The following is a 23022-nucleotide window of genomic DNA, read 5'->3' as shown; positions in this document are numbered from 1 at the left end:
AACATTTCTTCATATTGGAGCATCTTTGGTCTTTGGCGTTACACCACTAATTTAGATGTTTGTAATAAAAAGTACAAACACCACTATGTTTTAGTGTACAAGTGCCGTAATGTATTGCAATGAAACATTGGCTATATTGTTTTAAATGTAAATGCAATTGAACTTTCTGCATTGACGGCAATTAGTACTGTAGGGTAAGATAGATACCGTTATCAAGTAATATCCCATATTTTCAAAACGTTTCAATATCAGAAAAACCGCTACAATAAATGTATGTAGTGGCGTAAAGGTTTCTAAAAATACCGATGCGTCGTTACGCAATTGATTTAACAAACAGACTAAAGGTGGCTGTAGCCTACACAGTATCCGGCATGCGAATTCGTTTGCAAAGTGCAATTGATTTAACAAACAGACTAAAGGTGGCTGTAGCCTACACAGTATCCGGCATGCGAATTCGTTTGCAAAGTCGTATGCAAACCCGTGTCCAATTCCGCATACGGCAGCAAAATCCGGACGAATTCCGGATACTGCGTACAGCCACCTTAATTTAACATAGTTGTCATTTACGCGGAAAATGCACGACGCTGCTTGTAGTGTACAATCGCGTAGATGTATTTAAAAACTTCAAACTAAGAAACAGTCTGCTGTTGTAAAGTTGCATTGCCCTATTTACTGATGATACGTTGTTATGCGATGTTTTAATCAGTTATGGCTTGGAACCGCGTGGATATTTCTTCAGTATGAATGAATGAATGAAATTTATTTCGTCTCTTCGGTCACGATAGCGAAGAACAAGAGAGTTGACAAAAGCGAAAAGACGGGTAGTAACGGTAAAACAACAGTTGTTAAAACACGCTTATTGATAAAAAAGAAAGAAATATTGTTTTGGATAAAAGGCGTGACCGTTACACCCTACAGACGATAAGTATAAGTTTACTGGTAAGGGGATTCTAACTTGTGAGCAGCAAATGGATAATTAAGTAAAATATTTTGTCACTTTTCAATCTGTAACATTTTACTTTAGCTGTAGCCTACTGCGTTCGTCGCATATTTATATGTTTCTTGTATTATTGGGCGGGGAAAGACGGGACACCTGTTGCCTATAATATCCCATATTTTAAAGAATTAACAACGGTGTATATAGCAGTCGTGAGAACACAGTTTCATTATCCTTAATTGTTATTTGTTTACTACCAAATGGGACGAGAAAATATAATTGAAATTCGTCCCATTTCCCTCACCCCACAAAAGCTTAAGTTCTGGACAGATGCTTGCACGGTTTCGCACCAAAGCCGGTCTTACGAGTTCAACGTGGACCGTTTTTATGCTCATCGAAACGTGCAAAACATGTGGATTCCATATACACTTTACTACTACGGAGAAAATCAAAGTAACAACACCCGCCGATATCATTGTCGACGTCGTTGATATACGTCGCACTTCTGTTAATATAGAAAAGTGGCGGCTTGGGTGTCTCGCGGTGGTAATAAGAGATAATATTGGCAAGGCGCTACGTCCTAGATGGATGGATGGTTCTTGTGCATGTGGAGAAACGGGTACGTAAGTTTATGCGTACTTACAAATCCGAGTTTTTACCACATATGTAACTTCGTGGGTGATTATTTTTTCGATTTTTTATAACTATTTAATGAATGTTAATTTAAACAACCAGTTAGAAACAACTATGTTAAAGCAATTTCTGTTATGTGTCTTGCCCTAGAAAACACGCGTCCCCAATGGTAGCAGCATCGAGTCTCGCACCCGTAGCATACCCGTAGCATAGTCTCGAACCCGTAGCATATACGCGATGGGCAAACGTCGTATATTGTTTTAGTTTAATTTATTTTGTACTTGTGAATCAAGTACGAAGAGATGTAATTGTGAGAGCAACATACCTTATATGGTGAATGAAGGATGTCAAGTCGCATCTTTCAGTTTTTCAGTTGCAGTTTGGTGATTTGTAAGCTTCCCACGAGCGTCTGTGGTATTCACATGGTCCGCTAGAGTGCTGAAAAGCAGCGGCCCATTTCTCAGACTAATCATATTTAACTACAATTTTAAACAACTATCAGGACATGTTTCAACCTGAAGGAATAAAGTTATAGGAGAAATCTTTTTGTGATACTCGGTGTTTCGAATACTGTATACTCTGTGAGCGATAATATTTTTAATTTGTAAATACAACTGACACCCAATGATAATTTAGAACTGTTATACACTGCAAACAAATGCGATAGCGAAACGCTCACTGTTTACAACCTCCTAAAACCTTTCTTTAGTCGCAACTATGTGCGAATGCGGCGCTCGTAGTAGTTGTGAGAAAAAGGCAGTGCAAGAAAAGGCGCACGCTGCTTCGTCAAGCGTGTAGTGCGCTCAGTAAGATTCTTGATTGGTGTGTGTGACAACATTGGCGTAATTCAGAATGGCAAGGGAGGTTCTGCGGGTTTTGGTTTTGTTGGCCCCACTGTTTGGTGTGTTTAGTGAGAATAAGCACAATGGATTTTACGATTACAATGTAAAAACTTTTGACGGGGAAACAGTTTCCTTGAAGAAATACATCGGAAAGGTAAAGTCCCGTATTTTAATTATGTGAGAAACGGTTGGTTGGAATACTTAATGAGAAACCGAATGATGTGTACTATGAAGTCATAGTATACACATGCTACTATACTATAATTAAACTGTATCTAGATTAAACATTTCTCCATAAACTACAGAGAACGCAACAAAACGTCTGGCATAAGCCCATAAGCGGAAACCATACTCGTTTTATTATGCTCTGCGTGTCGTAGTTGTCAAAAGCGAGGTAGATCTATAGTAAAATAGTTTAATGCTACTTACTGCGATACATAATGTGTGTTTTTATGGGTTAAAACAGAACCACGAGAACCAGAGACAGTTTCGTACCCAAGTGCCGTGTTTACATTAAATAAATGTGGGCCAGACAAATTTCCTCAGTACGGAAGGAGATAGGTCAAAACATACAACAAACAACAGTAATCTTCCCACACAATTCTGTTTTGTGGTTCAGTAATCATGTCTTTACATTTCCAGGTTTCACTCGTTGTTAATGTTGCCAGCGAGTGCGGGTACACAGACGAACATTACAAGGAACTAACTGCACTGCAGAATGAGCTTGTGCAAAAGGAACAGCCGTTCACAGTCCTTGCTTTCCCGTGTAATCAGTTCGGAGAACAAGAACCACACGACAACCATTATATACAGGAGTTTGCAAGCAGCGAATACAAAGCTAGCTTTCCTATTTTCGCCAAGATAGACGTGAGAGACAGAGACGCGCATCCTGCATACGAATTCTTGAGAAGTGAGTATGGGAATACAGTAGGGTGGGGGAAGATGGGACACCTTTAGCACATATTATCCAAATACCCCCGATCGTGTTTTAAACACTTAACAACGGTTAATGAGAGTCGTGAGGATTACTTCTTTGCATTTTCTTTGTTTACTACCCAATGGGACGAAAAATATAATGAAAAAGTGTCCTATCCCATCCTACTATATATTGTAACGACGTACCGTGTAATAGTTTTTTATTAATAAATAAATTAATTAATAAAATTCCACGCGGTTTTACATACTGCATGGACACAGAACTTTAAAAACAATACAATAATAAAATGGCAAATAAAATAAAGTGCGTCGTTCGGAAATTTAATTAAAAATCTACATAGTATTTTTATAATGCTCCATCAATACATTATTATAACTACGATGTTTGCAGGAAGCACGGGGCAAGAACCTCAGTGGAACTTCTGGAAATATTTGCTGGACGGATCGGGCAACGTGATAAATGAGTGGGGGCCATCCATAAGTGTTAGCCAAGTGAAGGACGAAATTCTAAAAGCAATTCAAAAATTGAAGAACACTCACGCGGAGTTATAAATGCTACAAAGTCAACCAAGGAATTATAATGAACGAAAGTTGTCATTCGGCAGCGGAGACGTGTGTTTTGTGGGCGTGATTTACGGAAGTTGTTATTCCGCTTATTGCATGCAGTTTTAACGGTTATTGTAACCAAAAGATATTGCCGTGTACGTGTAAAATATATGCAAACGTAAGCATACAGAGAAATAAAGATTGCGATATATATACATACGTGTTTAGAGTACATGTAGTAACCTTGGTATAAGCGTTGTCACAGCTTACTCTTTATAAAACGCCCTGTTTTGTACGGTGGGGTAAGATGAGACATTATAGTTCTGTGTACAGTATATATAGACGAAACCGTGTACCATTTAAATGAATAGCGTGATACATAGCGAATATGTTTTATACAGTTGCCCCTCTGTTTGCCCAGTTTCAACTTAAAGCGACAGGCGGAAAATAATAAGATAAAAATTTAAAAATGCATCAAGAATAGCAACCATAAAAACTATAACTCGTTCAAACTCGATCTTTACAGTGCTAAATTAAAGGATTATTTCGCTAACAACTATATCATTGCTAAAATTGTACGAAATTGCATAATAAAAACATACACACTGCGTGCTTGTAGTGTTTCACTAATATTAGATGCGTTGAAACTGCTTGACGTCTGTTGGTGTTTATACTCGCTACGTTAAGTATATTCTGAGCATTCTAGCTTGTTGCGAACAAAGAATTCGTCTACGATGGACAGGATTACTTTATATCCGGTGTTTTTCATTTCTTTTTGACATAAGTTTGCTGAACGTTGTTGTGCTTCTATGTCTGGGTACTTTTCTTTTAGTTCGAAGATCATCTTTTCATCTGTCATTGTCTCGTCCTCTCTCCAGCGAAAGTATTTTCTGTACTTATCGTCGTTTTTATCGAGGAATTGCAAATACTCAGCGAGCTTTGCTGGGCTATCGAAGTCGTCGGTGTGAATGAAGGAATCGAGCGGAGCAACCGACAACACGTCATCTTTAATCGGACCCCAAACCACTGGAACCATATCGTTTCTTAAAGCATTGTCCCAAAACTTTTCTGTGATATATTCGCGACAGTGAAATGCATCTTCAAAGGCCAAGTAAAACTTGTGAGATTTCATCTCTTGCTCAGAGGGGTGAGCGGTATTATGACTGCCCAAACAATCTCCGTAAACGTTCAGTTTCAACCCCGATTCTTGAAGCTCCTTAACATACGACTCGCGCATCATGGCAAGCTGTGAACCATTGCATTGATTGGTCATCCACATCTGAATGATGGTTTTAAACAATAAGTTTCAAACAGATTTAAATTGGTCATTTGTATGCACAACAATAACTGCTTTAAATTAGGTTTTACTAAGAATTACCGCAACTTGTTTCTTTTGGGATATGATGTCGTCTACCGCCGATTTTCCTTTGGTTACGTCATTGAGAAGATCACCACGATAGCCATAACTACGAACGACATCAGCGTCGTGCAAATATGTCATCGTCCAGTTAAAGAACCCATTGTCGAACCCACGTAGCTCGGCAAGGGACAACCCGAGGTCATGTTTTACTTTCCCGGGGCTGTCGGATGTCCACCAAACAAACAACTGCTCCGAACGTCTGTGACAATACAACACAACTGGGTCTAAATTTTCACAAAGTTTTCCTCTGTTCTATGTTTTCACGAAGCTCGAACCAAGCGTTACTTGTGTTTTGCGAACATTTTAGGTAGTTTTAAATAAACTTAAATGCGGACATTTGTAAGCAATATAGACTATATTTACAGTGAGAGCTATATTTTTCATAAAAACAACAAACCAAAACCGTACCTAAAATGCTTCCACGGTAAATCTTTAGGTGCTATACTGCTGTGATGAAATACAACCACGTCTGCACGTCGCAGCTGTTCACGGTCATATGTAATAACACATTGGCCGCCTAATTTCATTCCTTCTGGAGGCAACGGACCTGTCGGCGGTGCCCAGAAAAGTACGACCCCTGTTTTCCTATGCCCCCAAAAAGGGATTATCGCGTAATCGGACAGCAGAAACAAGTAACAGATTTCAACAGCACATCCAAATACAGCAATCACACCAAAACAGAGTATGTAACCCTTAGGTTGCATTTTAACTCTGCAATGTTATAAACCTAGCACATAATTCGCTCAAGAACACTACCTGTTTAAACCATTATAATTACAAATTTACAATAATATAAAGTCGTCTGTATTATGTAATCTTCGTGTTTTAACTTTAAACAGATTTTATTGCAGCACCATCACATTTCTTCTTACACTGAGTTTCAATACCATTGCTTCCTAAACCTCCGTTTTGCTAAGCACAGTTCCTATACTATAGGTATTGGTGTCCATTATACCAGGCTGCCATTTCTCTCACGTCGACACGTTTTCTAGGTATCCGTCTGGATTCGGTTCCCAAACTCGAAAATAAACAGACACAGTTTTGATCATTTATCTCGTGCTGTTTCTCTTCTACAGTTTATTGTACATGCCATATCTCTTTGTAATAACATATTATAAATGTTTTTTACTCTGTGACACCAAATAAGTAGAGAACTACTTGTACTACACCTGTACTACAACTATACGACGTATTTTGCAAAATAAATGACCCAATGACGTTGTTTTCAGCGTCACGCTCCGCTGGCTACATAGAAGTAATATAAACTTTATTTTCTGTTAGGGGCCGATTGCTCTGGGCCCTTGCGTAACGCTGCTAAAAAAAATGAGTGAACACATAACGTACAATGATGATACAAACGACCTTTCTAACTAGATAACCAACTAATAATAAACGAGTACAATTTCATGCGTATACTAGCCTACATTTTGGACTTTGCTCGTCATTAGTCAACGTTCGTGCATATTCTCGCACACAGTTTATAATAACCCCGATGAAACATTAAAAATCAGTTAAAATGTATTAAACGAACACGGCACGGTAAAAATTTATACAAATATTACAGTAAAGCACTTGTTTCTTAGGTTAAATTTCCACTGAATATTCCAGCTCATAGGGCGTGATGCTTGCTTCTGCTTGAGTGGGAATGTTATTCCCGTTAAAACTGGGCTGATAAGCTTTTTCGTATCGAAAAGGAAATAGACGGGTCTTGTAGTCCGCAAACGAGCATAGTGCTGCGATTGAGTTGAACAGAGAGTTGTATCCATACAATACAGGAATGAGATTGTAGGATGACGTTTGTGGTTTCAATCTAATGCTAAGAACAAACACAAAGTCACAGAAAACGCAAGCGCCTGTGCAGCATGCGAGTCTCAAGACAACAGAGTCCATACGAATATTGCTTGGTGTGGTTTTGTCGCGAAGCATGTGTAGTATGATGGGATACAACGTAAGCGCCAACAGGACAACTTGAAAGAGCGAAGAAATCGTGAAGACCATCGGAAGTATTACTCCAAGGATAGCAGGTATCTCACAACTTCTACAACTGCTGTCAATAACCTCTTGTGGAACGAGCGATAAGCTTACGATCTGCACAGCTGCGAAAGTAAAGATTCCAACAAAAGTTGAGCGACTGACCATTCGAATAAAACGTGAAAGCAAATATTCAAGCTGATGCTGATACAAGGCATACTGACGCCACCACAACACCATGTATATGATAGTTCTCGTAATTGTTCCAATTGTTGCGTTTATCACCGTGTAAGCTACGCAAAACATTTCTGTTTTTGGGGTTAAAAACACTTCTGCCTCGAACCAAATGCACTGAGGAAATAGTAAGCAAGAAACAAAGCATATAGCGAGGTTTGAATGTTTCAACTTTGGGTTCAAGTTAAAATATTTTGATGAATATGCAAGACAAGCAAGCGAGAGATACAAACTGCTGATGATCAAAACTGTAATAATAATTTGTTCTGCAATCCTACTGTTCAGAAGATGCAAGTTGAATTGTACACTTATGTTTTTCACTACTGGCATTTCTGTGAACGATTTTTCGGCGTAATTTGTTGTTTGTTCGCTCAATAAAATCTGCTGACTTGACATGGTTGACTCATGTAACGTCAAAACTTTCCTGTACTTGGAAAATGTAATGCGTGGTAGAAAAGAAAACAGTAAAGGAGGATACATCCTGTGCTCAGATGCATACGTATACGACGCCCATTCAAACGAGTCAGACAAGCCAGATATGTTCATTGAAAGGAATTGATTTACTTGACAGGCAATACAAGATACTTCTACATGCATTGAAATTCTCTGTGGAAATGTAGTGCAGTAGATACGCAAGTGGTTACGTAGGGAAAGCGGAAACATCAACGTCATTACCAAACTCATGTGGTTATTTCACGTTACGGGACAGCGTTGAGTAGGGTGGGGTAAGATGGGACGTGTTTTCATTCTCTTTTTTTCTACCCATTTTGTAGTGAACAAAGACTATTTACAGAATTATAAAACCTCACAACTCGAAAATAAACGTTGCTAATTGTTAAAAATCGGGAAATATGGGATTTAGGCGCTAACGGTATCGAATTTTACAACAGCAGTACAATCTAAAGTTTGTAAATACCGATCTCCAAGCTATATAGCCTACCTAACCTTACATATAGAATAACAGCGAATATTATAACGGCAATGTATGCTTTCTACCTTTGCAAGCCAAGCCATAAAATCGCAGAATTCCCTTGGTGGAACACTTCTGGTATATTAGGGTGGAGAAAGATGGGACACCTTTAGCACAGAATATCCAAATATCCTGATCGTGTTTTAAACAACTAACAACGGTCTATGGGTGTCGTGAGAATACGGTTTCATAATTCTTTGAATTTTCTTTGTTTACTACCAAATGTGACGAGAAAACAGAATAAAAAGGTGTTCCATCTTCCCCCACCCCACTATATCATAGTAAAAGGTAAAATAACGCCCCTATACACAATTATATGCTTCGGTAAACATTTGCGCGGGTGGATTACCGCGAGAAAGTTAGGCTATACACGCCTTACATACGTTATACCGGTCGTTTTTATATGATTTATTATGCTATGTGTTATAGTTATTTGGTAACGTATAGATTTATCGCTGTTATCCATCTAAAGCTTGTATTGCTATGATGGTAAGGAAGTGATATATTAATCATTTAGTAAACGACATCCGGTCATATTATTCTAGTGAAATGTTACCTGAGTTATGCGGATAGTACTATATCGGGTTAACATGGATATTTATTTTAAATATGTAGCAGATTGAACAATAAACCGAGTATAGCTGTTCGACAGTTTGCTTCTTGTATATAAAACGTTTCAGCTCCTTTGCATTTTCGTTTGGATTCAGTGAACCATAACGGCATTAATCTCAACAGCTAGTATATTAGAGTGGGGGAAGATGGGTGCTAAAGGTGTCCCATCTTTCCACACCCTGCTATATATGTTACTTGTAATGACACTGTGCGTATCCTTATACTTTTCAGGATTACCTTTTATAAAACAATTGGCAATGTAGCGAGGTTGATTTACAGGTGATAATATTGCAAAATAAAAGAGATAAATAGAAGTAAGTTTCCTTTTGTTAAAAGGTTACACGCTGGTTAATGCTGTAGGCTATTTGTAAGTGTATTTGAATAATCTATCCATCAGTTACTAAGTCATTCCTAAGCCTCCCTCTCGTTTCGATCGCGTTTATACTCATAGTGATAAATTTTATGGGCGGGACGCTCTTCAGAAATTAGATAATTGTTTTAGATTAGATAATTTTTGAGATTTAACAGTAGGATGAGCGAGAGCCAGCCATCTAGCTTTTCTGTTTGAAAAACTAGATTTATATTGTTTATTACCTGGTACGGTTCACATGTGTTGAGTTTTGCAAATAGGAAAAGGCAGGTATAAAAGGACAGGGTATTGTTTATTGCTTGGAACAGTTTACATATGTTGGCTTGTGCAAACAGAGAGGGGAATAATGAAGACGAAAGTTGTAGTTTAATGAGTGGGCTAGGCTATGGTGTATACCGTTTTAAAAAGATATAGTATATGGTGGGGGAAAACGGGACACCTTTAGCACATAATAATCAAATATCCGGATCGTGTTTTAATCAATTAACAACGGTTTATAGAAGTTGTGAGGATATGGTTTTATATTCTTTGTATACCACTTATGAGATTATAAAAGAGAATAACAATATATAATCTAACCCTCAAACTATTTAGGTGCAGCAGTGGTTATATAATCACCCGTTCAAGTTACAAACCAACAATGATAAATCGAAAGTTGGTCAAAGTAGCTGCAGCAAGCATTATATTGTTGACATTGTACTTTTTATGGAGCTGGATTAATGCGGAAAGCACAGCACAAGAAACCAGTAAAGAAATATTAGAAACAAACAAAATAGACGAGTTACGCCCCGACACAGTAAGCACAACTGCTGCAGCTTCGAAAAAGTCGCCCCTTATTTTGTATTGGGGTAAAGCATGGGGTATAAATGGGCCAGAAGAAGGGAGTTTAATGGATGAATGCATACTAACGTACAACCGAAGCAAAATATCGGACGCCATAGCAGTTGTGTTTCACTTCACTACGATTAATGGAAACCAAATACCATGGCAACATTACAGGTAACTTTTTCACATTTTTTAGTTTCAATAATTTAGTATATTTTTGTTCGGAGTAGTGTAAAAGTAGCGCTAAATATAATAGGGTGAAGAAAGATGGAACACCTTTTCATTCTATTTTCTCGTCTCATTTGGTAGTAAACAAGGAACATGTAAAGAAATATAAAACCGTGTCCTCACGGCTCCCAAAGACCGTTGTTTATTGTTAAGAATATTTGGACATTATGTGCTAAAAGTGTCCCTTCTTCTCCCTCCCTACTGTAAGTAGCAAGATTTTGTTTTTGCACAATACAAACTTGACTGCTGTGTTGATAAGCTGCATTTACTTGAATTGTTTAGAGACAAAAGACAAATCTTTGTCTGGTGGTGTGCGGAAGGACCAAGGTTATTTGGGAGGAACGGCCTACGAGAGTTCGATGGTGGTTTCTTTAACTGGACATGGACGTTCAAGCGATCAGCTGATGTATTACGGTATTATGGATCCAGGGACGGAGCTTTGAAGTTTGTTAAAAAAGGGAAAAAGGCAATCGATGACGTAATATCCTTTAAAAAGAAAATGGCTGTAAGTATCTTTAGCTTAAACAGTCAAGATTATTTATTGTACGATGTGATTTAGTTGGGGGCATTTTGCTAAACTTTAAACATTAAATGTAGAATTGGGCTGAAATTATAACTTGTTTCCAGCTTTGGGGTGTAAGCCGTTGCAGTGGAACAAATGGAGCAATAAAACGAATGGAATATTACAAAGCACTTGTTGCAGCTGGTTTGAACATTACCACGTTTGGAGGATGTTTCCCCGACGTGGAAAACATTCCAAGGCAATTTCCGATGCTCTTTGAACCGAAGTGGAAAGAACATAAGTTTTACCTCGCTTTTGAAAACGCGATACATTGTCGCGATTATATCACGGAAAAGTTTTGGGACAACGCTTTAAAGAACGATATGGTTCCAGTGGTTTGGGGTCCGACAAAAGAAGACGTGTTGTCGGTTGCTCCGCTCGATTCCTTCATTCACACCGACGACTTCGATAGCCCAGCAAAGCTCGCTGAGTATTTGCAATTCCTCGATAAAAACGACGATGAGTACAGAAAATACTTTCGCTGGAGAGAGGACGAGACAATGACAGATGAAAAGATGATCAGAATGACACAGGAACGATACCCGGACTTAAATATTGAACTGACGCCCAAAAGCCTATGCACCAGACTTCTTGAAAACGAAGAAACCAAAATCATTCCATCTGTTACAGACGAGTTTATCACTTCTGAGAGACCGGAATGCCTTTCATAATCATAAAAAAACATTTCATAAAAAACAAGCAATCATATTTTCCACACTCGCATAACACAGTTTATAATTTATATTATACATAAAACTACATGTTTAATTATTTTATTCGTGATTAAATTGTTTTGCGTAGATATATACGACACACGGATTAGTTTGTTTTGTCAGTTTAGCTGCCATGGACCACATAGGCATTAGTTATTAGGTAGTATAATGACATCGCGGTTTCTACGTTCGTCGATTTTTTTTTCAGAATAAAGCTATCAACATATCCAACATAGCAGTACACAAACGAAATAACTGATTCTATTTATAGGTTGGCTGCACGTCTGTTGTTCATGGTAGCGGATAGATTACAATAGCCGCGTATGTTACTAACTAGTTGTCAATATACAAGCTGTAGTTTAGAACGATTACTTACCGGAAACTATTAATAACGAAACCATAGTCTCAATTGATATTGTTTGAGAGATTTAAAGTTTGGCAGGTAGAAACGATCCGTGTAATATTTAATACGGTGTATAAAACAGACTAGCAGTAATGCAATTTTGCGGTTGGAATTTGAAATTAACTGTGCTATAGACTTGTAGTTCTGCCGGGTAAGATGGGACACTTTAAGCACATAATATGGTAAGGTGGGGAAAATGGGACACTTTTCAGTCTATTCTCTCGTCCCATTTGGTAGAAAACATAGAATATTCAAAAAAAGACTGTGTCCGCACGACTCCCAAATGACCGTTTTTAACTGTTTAAAATACAATCAGAATATTTGGATATTATGTGCTAAAGTTGTCCCGTCTTCCCCCACCCTACTGTAACCAAATACCCTGATCATGTTTAAACAATTAACAACAGTCTACTGGAGTTGTAAGGATACGTTTTTAAAATTCTTTAAATGTTTTTGTTGACTCCCAAATGGAACGAGAAAATAAAATGAATAAGTTTCTCATCTTCCGTCACCCTAAATAAAAGGCTCGGTATTTTCAAAATATCTTTGTTGAAATAACTAAGAGCCAGCGCTGGACTTTCTTTCACTTTATTATGTTGGTTTACGTGTTGACTCTTTACACACCGTGCTATTAAGATGGTAATTTTTAACGAATAACTAAAACAAACTATATAGCTCTTGCTGTTTGCGTCGTCATGTCGCCGGTTTTTATCGTTTACGATGTTTTAAAATTTTGGAGCAATTTTCTGTTTCCTGCTGGGCACCAATCACTATTAGACCATTGTTGTAGTTCTATGAATTGCATAACTTGCAGTGTAGCTGTAGACGAATAAATATGCGTTATGGTAAGAGTATAGTGGGGTGGGAGAAGATGGGACACCCATAGCACAAAATATCCAAATCTCCTGACCGTGTTTTAAACAATTAACAACAGTCTATGGAAGTCGTAAGGATATGGTTTATAATTCTTTGAGTGTTCTTTCTTTTCTATCAAGTAGGACGAGAAAACAGAATGAAAAGGTGTCCCATATTTCCCAATCCTACTATATAGTTGGGTGGGGGAAGATGAGACAGCTTTTTTGTTCTATTTTTTCGTCCCAGGTGATAGTAAACAAAAACATTCAAAGATAATAAAACCATACCCTCACGATTCCCACATACTGTTGTTAATTGTTTAGACCTCGATCAGGATATTTGGATATTATGTGCTAAAGTGTCCAATCTTCCCCCACCCTCCTATATATGTTATTGTAAATCCTGTAAGTAAATGTTTTGACGTTTGTTTTAAAACAAAACATATAGTTCTAGCATTTTTAGTAGAGCATATAAATTCATTAAAAGGCCTATATGGAATAACATATGCAAAAAAATCTTCCATATGCTGATGGATTGAATAATCAAAAGTGCAGAATAAACATAACCGGCGTCTGGGGTTTCCGTGTTGGCTAGATCGGTTCTTTTGTTTGCTTTGACAGAATTCGCATCGTTCCCACTTGGATTTCACGTACTTTGACTGCTTAGTTTTCGACGTTAAAGTTGAATTTTTTGGTTGAATCATTGGAATTTATTTTGTTTATACTGATTTATAACAGAATAGTTATTAGGATATATCTAAATATGGTTTATAATTTCACGCTACTCACTGTTTATAATAATATAGTAGGATGGGGGAAGATGGGACACCTTTAACACATAATATCCAGATATCCTGATCGTATTTTAAACAATTAACAACGGTCTATGGGAGCCGTGAGGATACGATTTTGTAATTCTTTGGATGTTCTTTGTTTATCACCAAATGGAACGAGAAAATAGAATAAAAAGGTGTCCCATCTTCCCCCATCCTACTATATGTTTGTTGGTGGCTTATGTATATATTAATAAATGAGGTTTACAGTTTAATTTCTAAATGTTTGGTACGACTGTGAGCATAGAACATACAAGGGTGTTGGGGTAATGGGCCAAGTCTCGCCTAAACCCAAGGTCCTCACGGACCTCACCCATACAGAATAGAATAGAATAGAATAGAATAGAGCATAGAACATAACTGTACGAAAGCATGAGGCATATTTACCACATTTTGAATCCAACACAGATATTTTAATTGCAATATGGGCTATAGCATGAAGTATCGGCAGCGTTGGAAACGATTAGCCATGATAAGTGCTGGTGTTTCAGCTCTGTTTTGCTGGTGGGTTATCCATAGGACGATTCCAATACGAATTTATTCTCGGCAACAGTCTGCACGCAATATTGAGTTGAAAAGTAGCGATGTCCTTCCCCCTACAACTGTTCCTACTGGGTTGAATGAACCGACCCCAAAAGTTATTCAATACAGCAAGCCTGCTCCTACGACGACACCGAAAAAGAAACCTTTAATTTTGTATTGGGGGACAAGCTATGATGATGCTGGGCTCGGTGCTGAATGCTCTGTGACTTATGACCAAAGCAGATTGCCAGAAGCGGATGCAGTCCTATTTCATTTTACCAAAATCGGTAAAAATGATATCCCGTGGAGACATTATAGGTATAAATGCGTTTGTTTATTTGTATCTTTATGTTTTTGCACGTCTGTGTTTTAGCTTGAGTTAAGTGAAAAAATAGTTATCAAATAGTTGTAAACTGTGTATAGTATAAGGTAAGGGACTATAAGACACCTTTTTGTTCAATTCTTTTGTTCTAGCAGTAAACAAAGAACAATCAAAGAATTATAAAACCGTATATGCTCACACGACTTTCACAGACCGTTGTTAAATGTTCAAAAAAAAAACGATCAGAATATTTTGATGTTATGTGCTTAAGGTGTTCCATCTTATCCCACAGTGCTTTATCTTTAGGGACAAGCATCAGATATTTGTATGGTGGTGTGCCGAAGCCCCCGCTAATTTTGGTCGCGAAGCTCTACTTGAGTTTGATGGTGGTTTCTTTAACTGGACATGGACATACATGAGGAGTGCAGATGCGCATAGGACGTATGGATTCAGAAAGGCGGCACTGGATTTCGTTACAAAAGGAAATCAAACAGTCAATGACATAATTTCGCACAAAAAGAAAATGGCTGTAAGTTAATGAATGAATGTTGTGTATATGCAAGCTATAACCCATACAGTTAAATTCATTATAATTTTAAGCAACACTCTATATTAATTGTTTACACTTTTAAATATAGTGCTCTGGGGTAAGACGGGATACCTTCAGCACATAATATCTCATATTTCCCAATCGTGTTCATAACAGTTAGCATAAAGCTCTGTTATGCAGTCGGGAGCACCACACGAATATTGGGGTATAGCACTTATGTAAACATTGATTGCCCTTATAAAGGAAGCGATATGAAAGATAACGAAAACATGCAGATCTTATCCCAACCCAATGTACACTTTATGTATATATAGGCAATTTAGTGGTTATAAAATTTCCACAGCTTTGGGGGGTAAGTCATTGCGGTGGTTCAATTGGTGCCAACAAGCGAATGGAATATTATAAAGCACTTGTGGCAGCTGGGTTAGAGGTCACTGCGTACGGAGGATGTTTTCCTGGCTCAGAAAACATCCCTAGGCCATTTCCGATGCTCTTTGAACCGAAGTGGAAAGAACATAAGTTTTACTTCGCCTTTGAAAACGCGATACATTGTCGCGATTATATCACGGAAAAGTTTTGGGACAATGCTTTAAAGAACGATATGGTTCCAGTGGTTTGGGGTCCGACAAAAGAAGACGTGTTGTCGGTTGCTCCGCTCGATTCCTTCATTCACACCGACGACTTCGATAGCCCAGCAAAGCTCGCTGAGTATTTGCAATTCCTCGATAAAAACGACGATGAGTACAGAAAATACTTTCGCTGGAGAGAGGACGAGACAATGACAGATGAAAAGATGATCCGAATGACGCAGGAAAAATACCCGAACATAACAGTCGAAGGAACTCCTATAAACCTGTGCAAACGATTGATAGAAAACCAAGAAACAAAAATCATTGATTCCCTGAATGCTCAATTTATTCTTTCCGAACAAGATAAATGTCTGATTTAATATAAGGTAGAGTGGGGGAAGATGGGACACCTTTGGCACATAATATCCAAACATCCTGACCGCCTTTTAAACAATTAATAACGGTCTATGGGAGTCGTGAGGATACGGTTTAAGAATTCTTAGAATGTTTTTGTTTACAACCAAATGGGACGAGAAAATGGAATGAAAAGATGTCCCATCTTCCCCCCCTACTCTATAAGCAGTTTAGCTTTTAATTGCCATATATTCGGAATCCTTTTAGTTCAATTTATTACAATTTATTGCATGCTTGTAAATGGTCGTTTTTTTAATTCTGTAGGTATTCAATACAATATTATTAAATGCGTTACAAGTCTTTTCGTCCATATAAAGAGAAAAAGAATAACCACTTTATACGCTCACGGCTGTTCTGGTTCATATAAAACAAAGGCTGCATGCCGTATGTGGCAACCGTAGTGTAGTGATTTTCACATTCAAATCACTCATGTCATTTGTGAATTTAACAAAATATTTTTTTTGACGAAAATACAAGTTTGTTAAAAAATCAAGTGTGAAGTAAGATGTATGTAAAAAGTTTTCGTTTGATACTGATCTGTTATAGGGTGGGGGAATATGGGACACCTGTTCGTTCTAATTTCTCGTCCTATTAAGTAGTAAACAAAAATACATTAAAAGAGTTATTCAAATGCATCCTCACGACTCCCACAGACCCTTAATAATTGTTTAGAATATTCGGAAATTGTGTGCTAAAAGTGTCCCATCTTCTCCAACGCTACTGTATAACCATTAAAAGGTAGAAGTATGAGCCAGCCCTACCATCATAAACAGGAAAGGACAAATGTTTATTTTACGGCTAGTTTGGGTGTGCCAGATTGGAAACAGTCACACTGACTATAAATACACAATTAGCGTAGATTATACATCGAAAATATTTTGGTTAAATAAAAATAGCAGCGGATTTATGAAGAAACTAATACATGCTTTTAATACAGGCGGCCTTTTGCTATACTCTAATTTACGCCCTAACTCGTTTGAGCTGTGCTCTCTTGTTTGGGCATTTATTGTATTGAAGTTGGACTTTACACATCCTGTGCTACTACGTCACAACGCTCTTATTTTGGTTGTTATATTAACGAATTAATTCATTTAGCAACGACAAAATATCTGCTAACCGTTGACGAGTTCCTAAAACTGTATACGTTAACACGTTGCATAGTTACCGGTAATGAACATTAAAAAGCTACATAGCGAACCAGGGCTGCCTGTTAGAGTGAAGTCTTGACTGCGATTTTAAAAAGAAACGTTAAAAATTTATTAGAAAGAGACGCAAATAAAATCCTTGTTATACGTATATTGTTCATACACAACCGCTGACAATCATATTTTTACCTGGATTCAGGATTTGAATTACGAATTTGGCTTGAATGTATACAATAAGGATATTTTATAACGGCTACAATTTTATGGGCAACACAATAGAATGTAACAATATTATAATACGGCGGTGGGTGTATTAGTTAATTGTTCTACCGCTGGCTGACGTTACTAACATGTGCAGTGATGTGTGGGCTACGACACGCAACAGTACTTAGGCCTTTGTAGCTGTTTTACTGATAAAAGTTACAGGTACTTATACACAACAGTTGTCAGAGGGACAGACGCCTCTTTTCTAAGAGCAGTCGACCGTGATACAGTTTGAACATTACAGTATAATACAGTGTTGTCAGGTAGCATGTATTGCCAGTGTAAACTGATACACCAGAGTTTGTTTTAGCGACTCCAGTATATATCTTTATAAAATTTGTTTTATAGTCAAATGTTCACTAATAGATGACGTCATGTATACGGGTATCAACCAAAACAATACAAGTTAAAGTGAAATAAATGAACCACATTTGACAGTCATTTGCTGGAGCCAAGTATTCTACATACCAGAAACAAGTAGTTTGGTTGTGTATTGAAATAATACATAGGTTTTCAAGTCTTGGGTTGATTGACTGTTATATTACATGAGGCAAATTCGCTGAACAAATCAAGTAAAATATAAGATCTATTATTTATATATTATAGGCTACCTAGATAACGGTATGGGTATTCAGTATAGTCAATAACAAGAGGCGGGAAAATTGCTAAATAAAGACTATAATGCCTGTAAGCTGTAACAGCGTAGCATAAGGACACGCAGCAACAACACAGCATGGGAAGCCTGAATGCGGAAACTGAGAAAGGAAATGAGAGCCGATATAGGCTCGTATGAATAATTTAAAACTTCTTTTCTTGTGCCTTTTTTAAAATAAATATTTTCCTAGCAATAATTACATGAGTTTATTGTGACAGACGACAGAAAATGTTTTTAATGAAAATTCGTTTTATTTTTCGATTGATAATTGTGCTCTGTGTGGCCAGTACCGTTTGCTATATCTGGCTTACAGTAAAGCCGGCTTCGCTGGAGAAAACAATACCGGATCAAATTTCCTATACTGAAAGCAGAGTCGAGCAATTTTCATCGGATTTTACAATGGAGGGAAATGATAACAGAACTCTGATTCTCTATTGGGGTTTGCCATGGGGAGACAAGTCGTCTGGTCCACCCGAAGGATCGCCAATGGGTGATTGTATTCAGACGTACGATCGAAACAAAATCACTCAAGCAAAAGCTGTTGTCTTTCACTATACCGTGATCGCTAAAAACGAAATCCCGTGGAGGCATTATAGGTACAATAGTCTATACATACATGCGCTCATGACATACTCAATATATTATATTGAGTGGGATGATGGACCGCATACATACTCATGTGGTTGGTTGGGGCAAGATGAGACATGTTTTCATTCTTTTTTCTTGACATATTTGGTAGTAGATATTTTGTTTTAGGCCAGAACGTTTGAGATAAAAATAACATTATGGGATGTTTGTATCGGAAATGTTTTGTTTATTCTGTAATTTTTGTTCGGCAGAGATCCCAACCAACTGTACGTCTGGTGGTCGGCAGAGGGCCCAGGTATTCTTCAAATGGAAGGACGTGACCTACGCGAGTTTGATGGCGGTTTCTTTAACTGGACGTGGACGTACAGACAAAACGCTGACGTTTTTCGAGGTTACGGCTACAGAGGATATATCTTGGACTTTGTCGCAAAAGGAAAACACGTCGTTGACGAAATACTGCAGCACAAAACGAAAACCGTGGTAAGAGAAAGACCTTTTAATTATACCGTATACCATCATAGCAGTTTGATAAGTAACTTTGTATTATTCACAGTTTTGGGCCGTCAGCAAATGCGAAGGCATGCCGGGTGCCGTGGCTCGCATGAAATACTTCAAGGAAATCGTTGCGAGTGGAATCGTAAACATTACAACACAAGGACGGTGTTTTCCTGGAACTGAATCGATTCCAAAATCTTTCCCAATGATTTATCCGCCTTCAATCAAAGAACATAAGTTTTATTTTGCTTTCGAGAACGCCATACATTGTCGCGATTATATCACGGAAAAGTTTTGGGACAACGCTCTAAGAAACGATATGGTTCCAGTGGTTTGGGGTCCGACAAAAGAAGACGTGTTGTCGGTTGCTCCGCTCGATTCCTTCATTCACACCGACGACTTCGATAGCCCAGCGAAGCTCGCTGAGTATTTGCAATTCCTCGATAAAAACGACGATGAGTACAGAAAATACTTTCGCTGGAGAGAGGACGAGACAATGACAGATGAAAAGATGATCCGAATGACGCAGGAACGATACCCGGACTTGGATATTCAGCGTCCTCCGAAAAGTCTATGCGAAAAATTGACTTCTAACAAAGAAACTAAAATCATTTCATCTTTAACTGAAACATTTATGAACTCAGACCGTGAAGGGTGCCTCGCTTAATACAAACTTTCATCAGTTAAAAATTAATGCTTTTACTAAACTTCTGCTCATAACAAATCTGTTTTACATTAAAAGGTTGCATGGTTGCATATTAGTAAGGTGGGGAAGATGGGACACCTTTTCGTTTCCCCATGGTAGTAAACAACGAACATTCCAAGAACTATTAAACCGTGTTTGGATATTATGTGCTAAAGGTGTCCCATCTTCCTCAACAGTACCATACTATATATACGACACATAGCGTATATGAGGTCTATAACGCCGCTTTGCCAATAGATATTTGCGGCTTTTATGATTATCATTTTTATTGAGTTTTTTTTGCCGTGTTAAGGTGGCTGTATACACAGTATCCGGAACTCGTCCGTTTATTTGTCTGTTTTGTCCGGATTTCGCTGCCGCGTGCGGAACTCGGTAATGGGTAAAACGACTTCGCAGGCGAATTCGCATGCCGGACACAGTATACAGCCACCTTTAGCGTTTTTTGCGCCCGTACTTAATTATATATGTTGTTATATTAGCACTTCTGTGGTGCATTTTTTGAACTTATTTTACCTTTTAAATCGCGGCCAAACTTCTCCAAGTTGTAGTTTTATATATGAATATGCATATTTTAACATTTTGTCTTATATTATAGTTTTAATGTATTCGGTATATGTGGTGTAGCCGGCTGTGTATGCGACTTCCCAACAATTACCTTTTATGGCATACCACTATCTGTGAACACTGTTTAATTTCTATCGTTTAAGATGCCTCTCTGTTTGCACAACTCAAACCTATGTATACCGTAACAAGTAAAATACGCAATACACCCGGTTTACAAATATAAGAAAATCTATACAACCAGCTCTTACACGTCCTTCTGTTCGTACATTGGACCATTCAAATATGCTCTGCGGCTTTTCTTTATTTAACAAGTGATGAATGGAACACCTGCAGATCGTGTTTTCGACAATTAACCCACATTATGTGATCGTGCTTTGGACAATTGACAACAGGTTCTTTATTTTCGGTAGCGGCATTGCAGTTGACGTTTGAAAGCGGCTGATTAATCATAAATTCCAAACAATCTGATATTTTTGGATTGGAAAATACAACTTTTCGTTTACGTTTAGAGACAATAATATATACGATAACAGGCCTTGAGTTTTAATACACGTGTGTCATGACTTTCATACCTTATCAGCGTTCGTGAGAGTTGGTTAAATGAACTCATTTATCCTCGCGTGATGGCGTGACGAGTCGTCATAACACGAGTGTTCTGTTTTGCTGCTATTAAACAAATCAGACAATGTTCTTGGTGGTTGTTTTTTGAGATAGAAGTAAAGGCATTACCCTGAGCTAAAGTGGGCGGGGGTCAATAGAAACTATCTTGCTAAACCAGAGGAGCGGCATCGATAAATATATAGTAAGATGGGGAAAGATGGGATACATTTTTATTATGTTTGCTCGTCCTATTTGTTAGTAAACATACAACATTCAAAGAATTATAAAATCGCATCCTCGCGGCGCCATAGACTGTTGTTATTTGTTTTAAAGGGCCTAAACACACCCCAAATGTACTTCGCTTTAATCGATAGAGTATGTTTTTCTAATTCCAACGACACCTTACTTGTTTTAATCGGTTCTGTATAACCAAAGATATTCCAGCTCAAACACCGTGAAATTCAAAAAACTGATTTGAAAGTTGCGTGGCGAAAAAAATTGAGAAGTGTACTACCCACGTGACAAACACGTAACAAAATTGTTGAAGCGTGGCCGCTCTCATTCAGAAAGGCAAGAGGCAGTGTTTTCAGCGAAAAACGAGAGAACAAAAAAAACGCAAAAAAGCACAAAAAAAACGCAGGTTTCGCTTTCAGTCACGTGAATCAGTCACGTGACTAGTACGTTCCTACGTCACAATCACGGAGCTCGTAGTATAAAAAAGATAGCGCTAGAGATCACTGTTTGAGGACGAATATCTCCGCCTATACTGGACCAATTTTAATAAGCAAAGTATTTTTGGAATCAATAAAACGGTCGCTTTATGAATTTACCATAAAAAATAAAAGTGACGTGGGGTGTGTTTAGGCCCTTTAACATGCGTAAATCTGCAACAATGTTTCCTCTGTTTATATTAATTTAGATACTTCTTTTTAATAATGTAGTGTTAGTTTTAATTTACCGCGTAAAATAGGATATATATTCGTGTGCACAACCAATAAAGGGAGTGTTTTATCGCGTCAGAGATAAACGTGGACTAGACGTAAATATGACAGCCCCCTTTTGAACGCGCTGGTTGCGCCACTGCATTAAAGGTAAAAGTCAATACTAATTTTGGTCTATTTAAATGTTAAGGATTTTCATGGAGATTTGGTACGGAAGAATCTAGAAAGAGACGGACACCCAAGACCCCATGACATGAGAGGGCCACCACCCATGCATAACATGCCCCCACCCATGGGTGGACACCAAGGTCCTATGCCACCCATGCCCCCACCTATGAACGATATGAACAGGGGGCCAATGGGGATGAATAAACCAATGCCTGACATGGGACGACCAGGGCCAATGGGAAAAACTGTTTTCGTGGCAAACGTGAGTTTGTATGCATTTGTAATGTAAATAATTGTAGTTTATTTATAGCCATGTATCTATACATATGTTTTTGACAAAAAAAAATTTTGCAGCATTGTGAATATACAATTGCTTTTTTTATTATCACCTATAAAAATGAACTTTAAACTTTCAAAATTAAAAAGATCCCTTTAAATGAAAGTCTTACGGGTATCAATGATTTTATACGAGTTTTAGCTAACATAGGCCAAAAAAACTGACTTTTAAATTAGAAGTAACACTTTCTGTCTGTTTGCAGCTCGATTACAAGGTAACGTACTCGAAAGTAAAAGAAGTGTNTCAGCTTGCTGGGAAAGTGGTTAAAGTTGAACTTATGTTGGATAAAGACA

The 23022-nt window shown here is 37.9% G+C and overlaps 5 protein-coding genes across 5 annotated transcripts; 4 read left to right on the top strand and 1 right to left on the bottom strand.

Annotated features, from left to right (window-relative positions):
* The first annotated feature begins 2364 nt into the window (after positions 1-2364).
* gpx7 (glutathione peroxidase 7) lies at positions 2365-4703 on the top strand. The gene is made up of 3 exons (NM_001190351.1): positions 2365-2566; positions 3055-3322; positions 3740-4703. Exons 1-3 carry the CDS (start codon positions 2423-2425, stop codon positions 3898-3900), a joined length of 573 nt encoding a protein of 190 aa, NP_001177280.1. The 5' UTR covers positions 2365-2422; the 3' UTR covers positions 3901-4703.
* Positions 3924-6073, bottom strand: LOC100184793 (alpha-(1,3)-fucosyltransferase 6). The gene is made up of 3 exons (XM_002128566.4): positions 5723-6073; positions 5273-5513; positions 3924-5173 (listed from the first exon to the last, which is right to left on the bottom strand). Exons 1-3 carry the CDS (start codon positions 6016-6018, stop codon positions 4577-4579), a joined length of 1134 nt encoding a protein of 377 aa, XP_002128602.1. The 5' UTR covers positions 6019-6073; the 3' UTR covers positions 3924-4576.
* Positions 6074-9336: 3263 nt separating this feature from the next.
* Positions 9337-11898, top strand: LOC100187188 (alpha-(1,3)-fucosyltransferase 6-like). Its single transcript, XM_004226420.4, has 4 exons — positions 9337-9415; positions 10066-10470; positions 10807-11029; positions 11152-11898. Exons 2-4 carry the CDS (start codon positions 10112-10114, stop codon positions 11755-11757), a joined length of 1188 nt encoding a protein of 395 aa, XP_004226468.1. The 5' UTR covers positions 9337-9415; positions 10066-10111; the 3' UTR covers positions 11758-11898.
* A 2380-nt stretch (positions 11899-14278) lies between these two features.
* LOC100184034 (alpha-(1,3)-fucosyltransferase 6-like) lies at positions 14279-16553 on the top strand. The gene is made up of 3 exons (XM_018813548.2): positions 14279-14729; positions 15040-15262; positions 15627-16553. Exons 1-3 carry the CDS (start codon positions 14314-14316, stop codon positions 16230-16232), a joined length of 1245 nt encoding a protein of 414 aa, XP_018669093.1. The 5' UTR covers positions 14279-14313; the 3' UTR covers positions 16233-16553.
* Positions 16554-18315: 1762 nt separating this feature from the next.
* Positions 18316-20923, top strand: LOC100186413 (alpha-(1,3)-fucosyltransferase 6). Its single transcript, XM_002128264.4, has 3 exons — positions 18316-18926; positions 19170-19398; positions 19472-20923. The coding sequence occupies exons 1-3, from the start codon at positions 18559-18561 to the stop codon at positions 20078-20080; spliced, it is 1206 nt and encodes a 401-aa protein (XP_002128300.2). The 5' UTR covers positions 18316-18558; the 3' UTR covers positions 20081-20923.
* The last annotated feature ends 2099 nt before the right edge of the window (positions 20924-23022 follow it).

This window comes from Ciona intestinalis, chromosome 9, assembly GCF_000224145.3.
Source record: "Ciona intestinalis chromosome 9, KH, whole genome shotgun sequence".
Classification (NCBI taxonomy): domain Eukaryota; kingdom Metazoa; phylum Chordata; class Ascidiacea; order Phlebobranchia; family Cionidae; genus Ciona; species Ciona intestinalis.
Note: the sequence above shows the minus strand (reverse complement) of the source record. Positions and strands in the feature narration are given on the sequence as shown.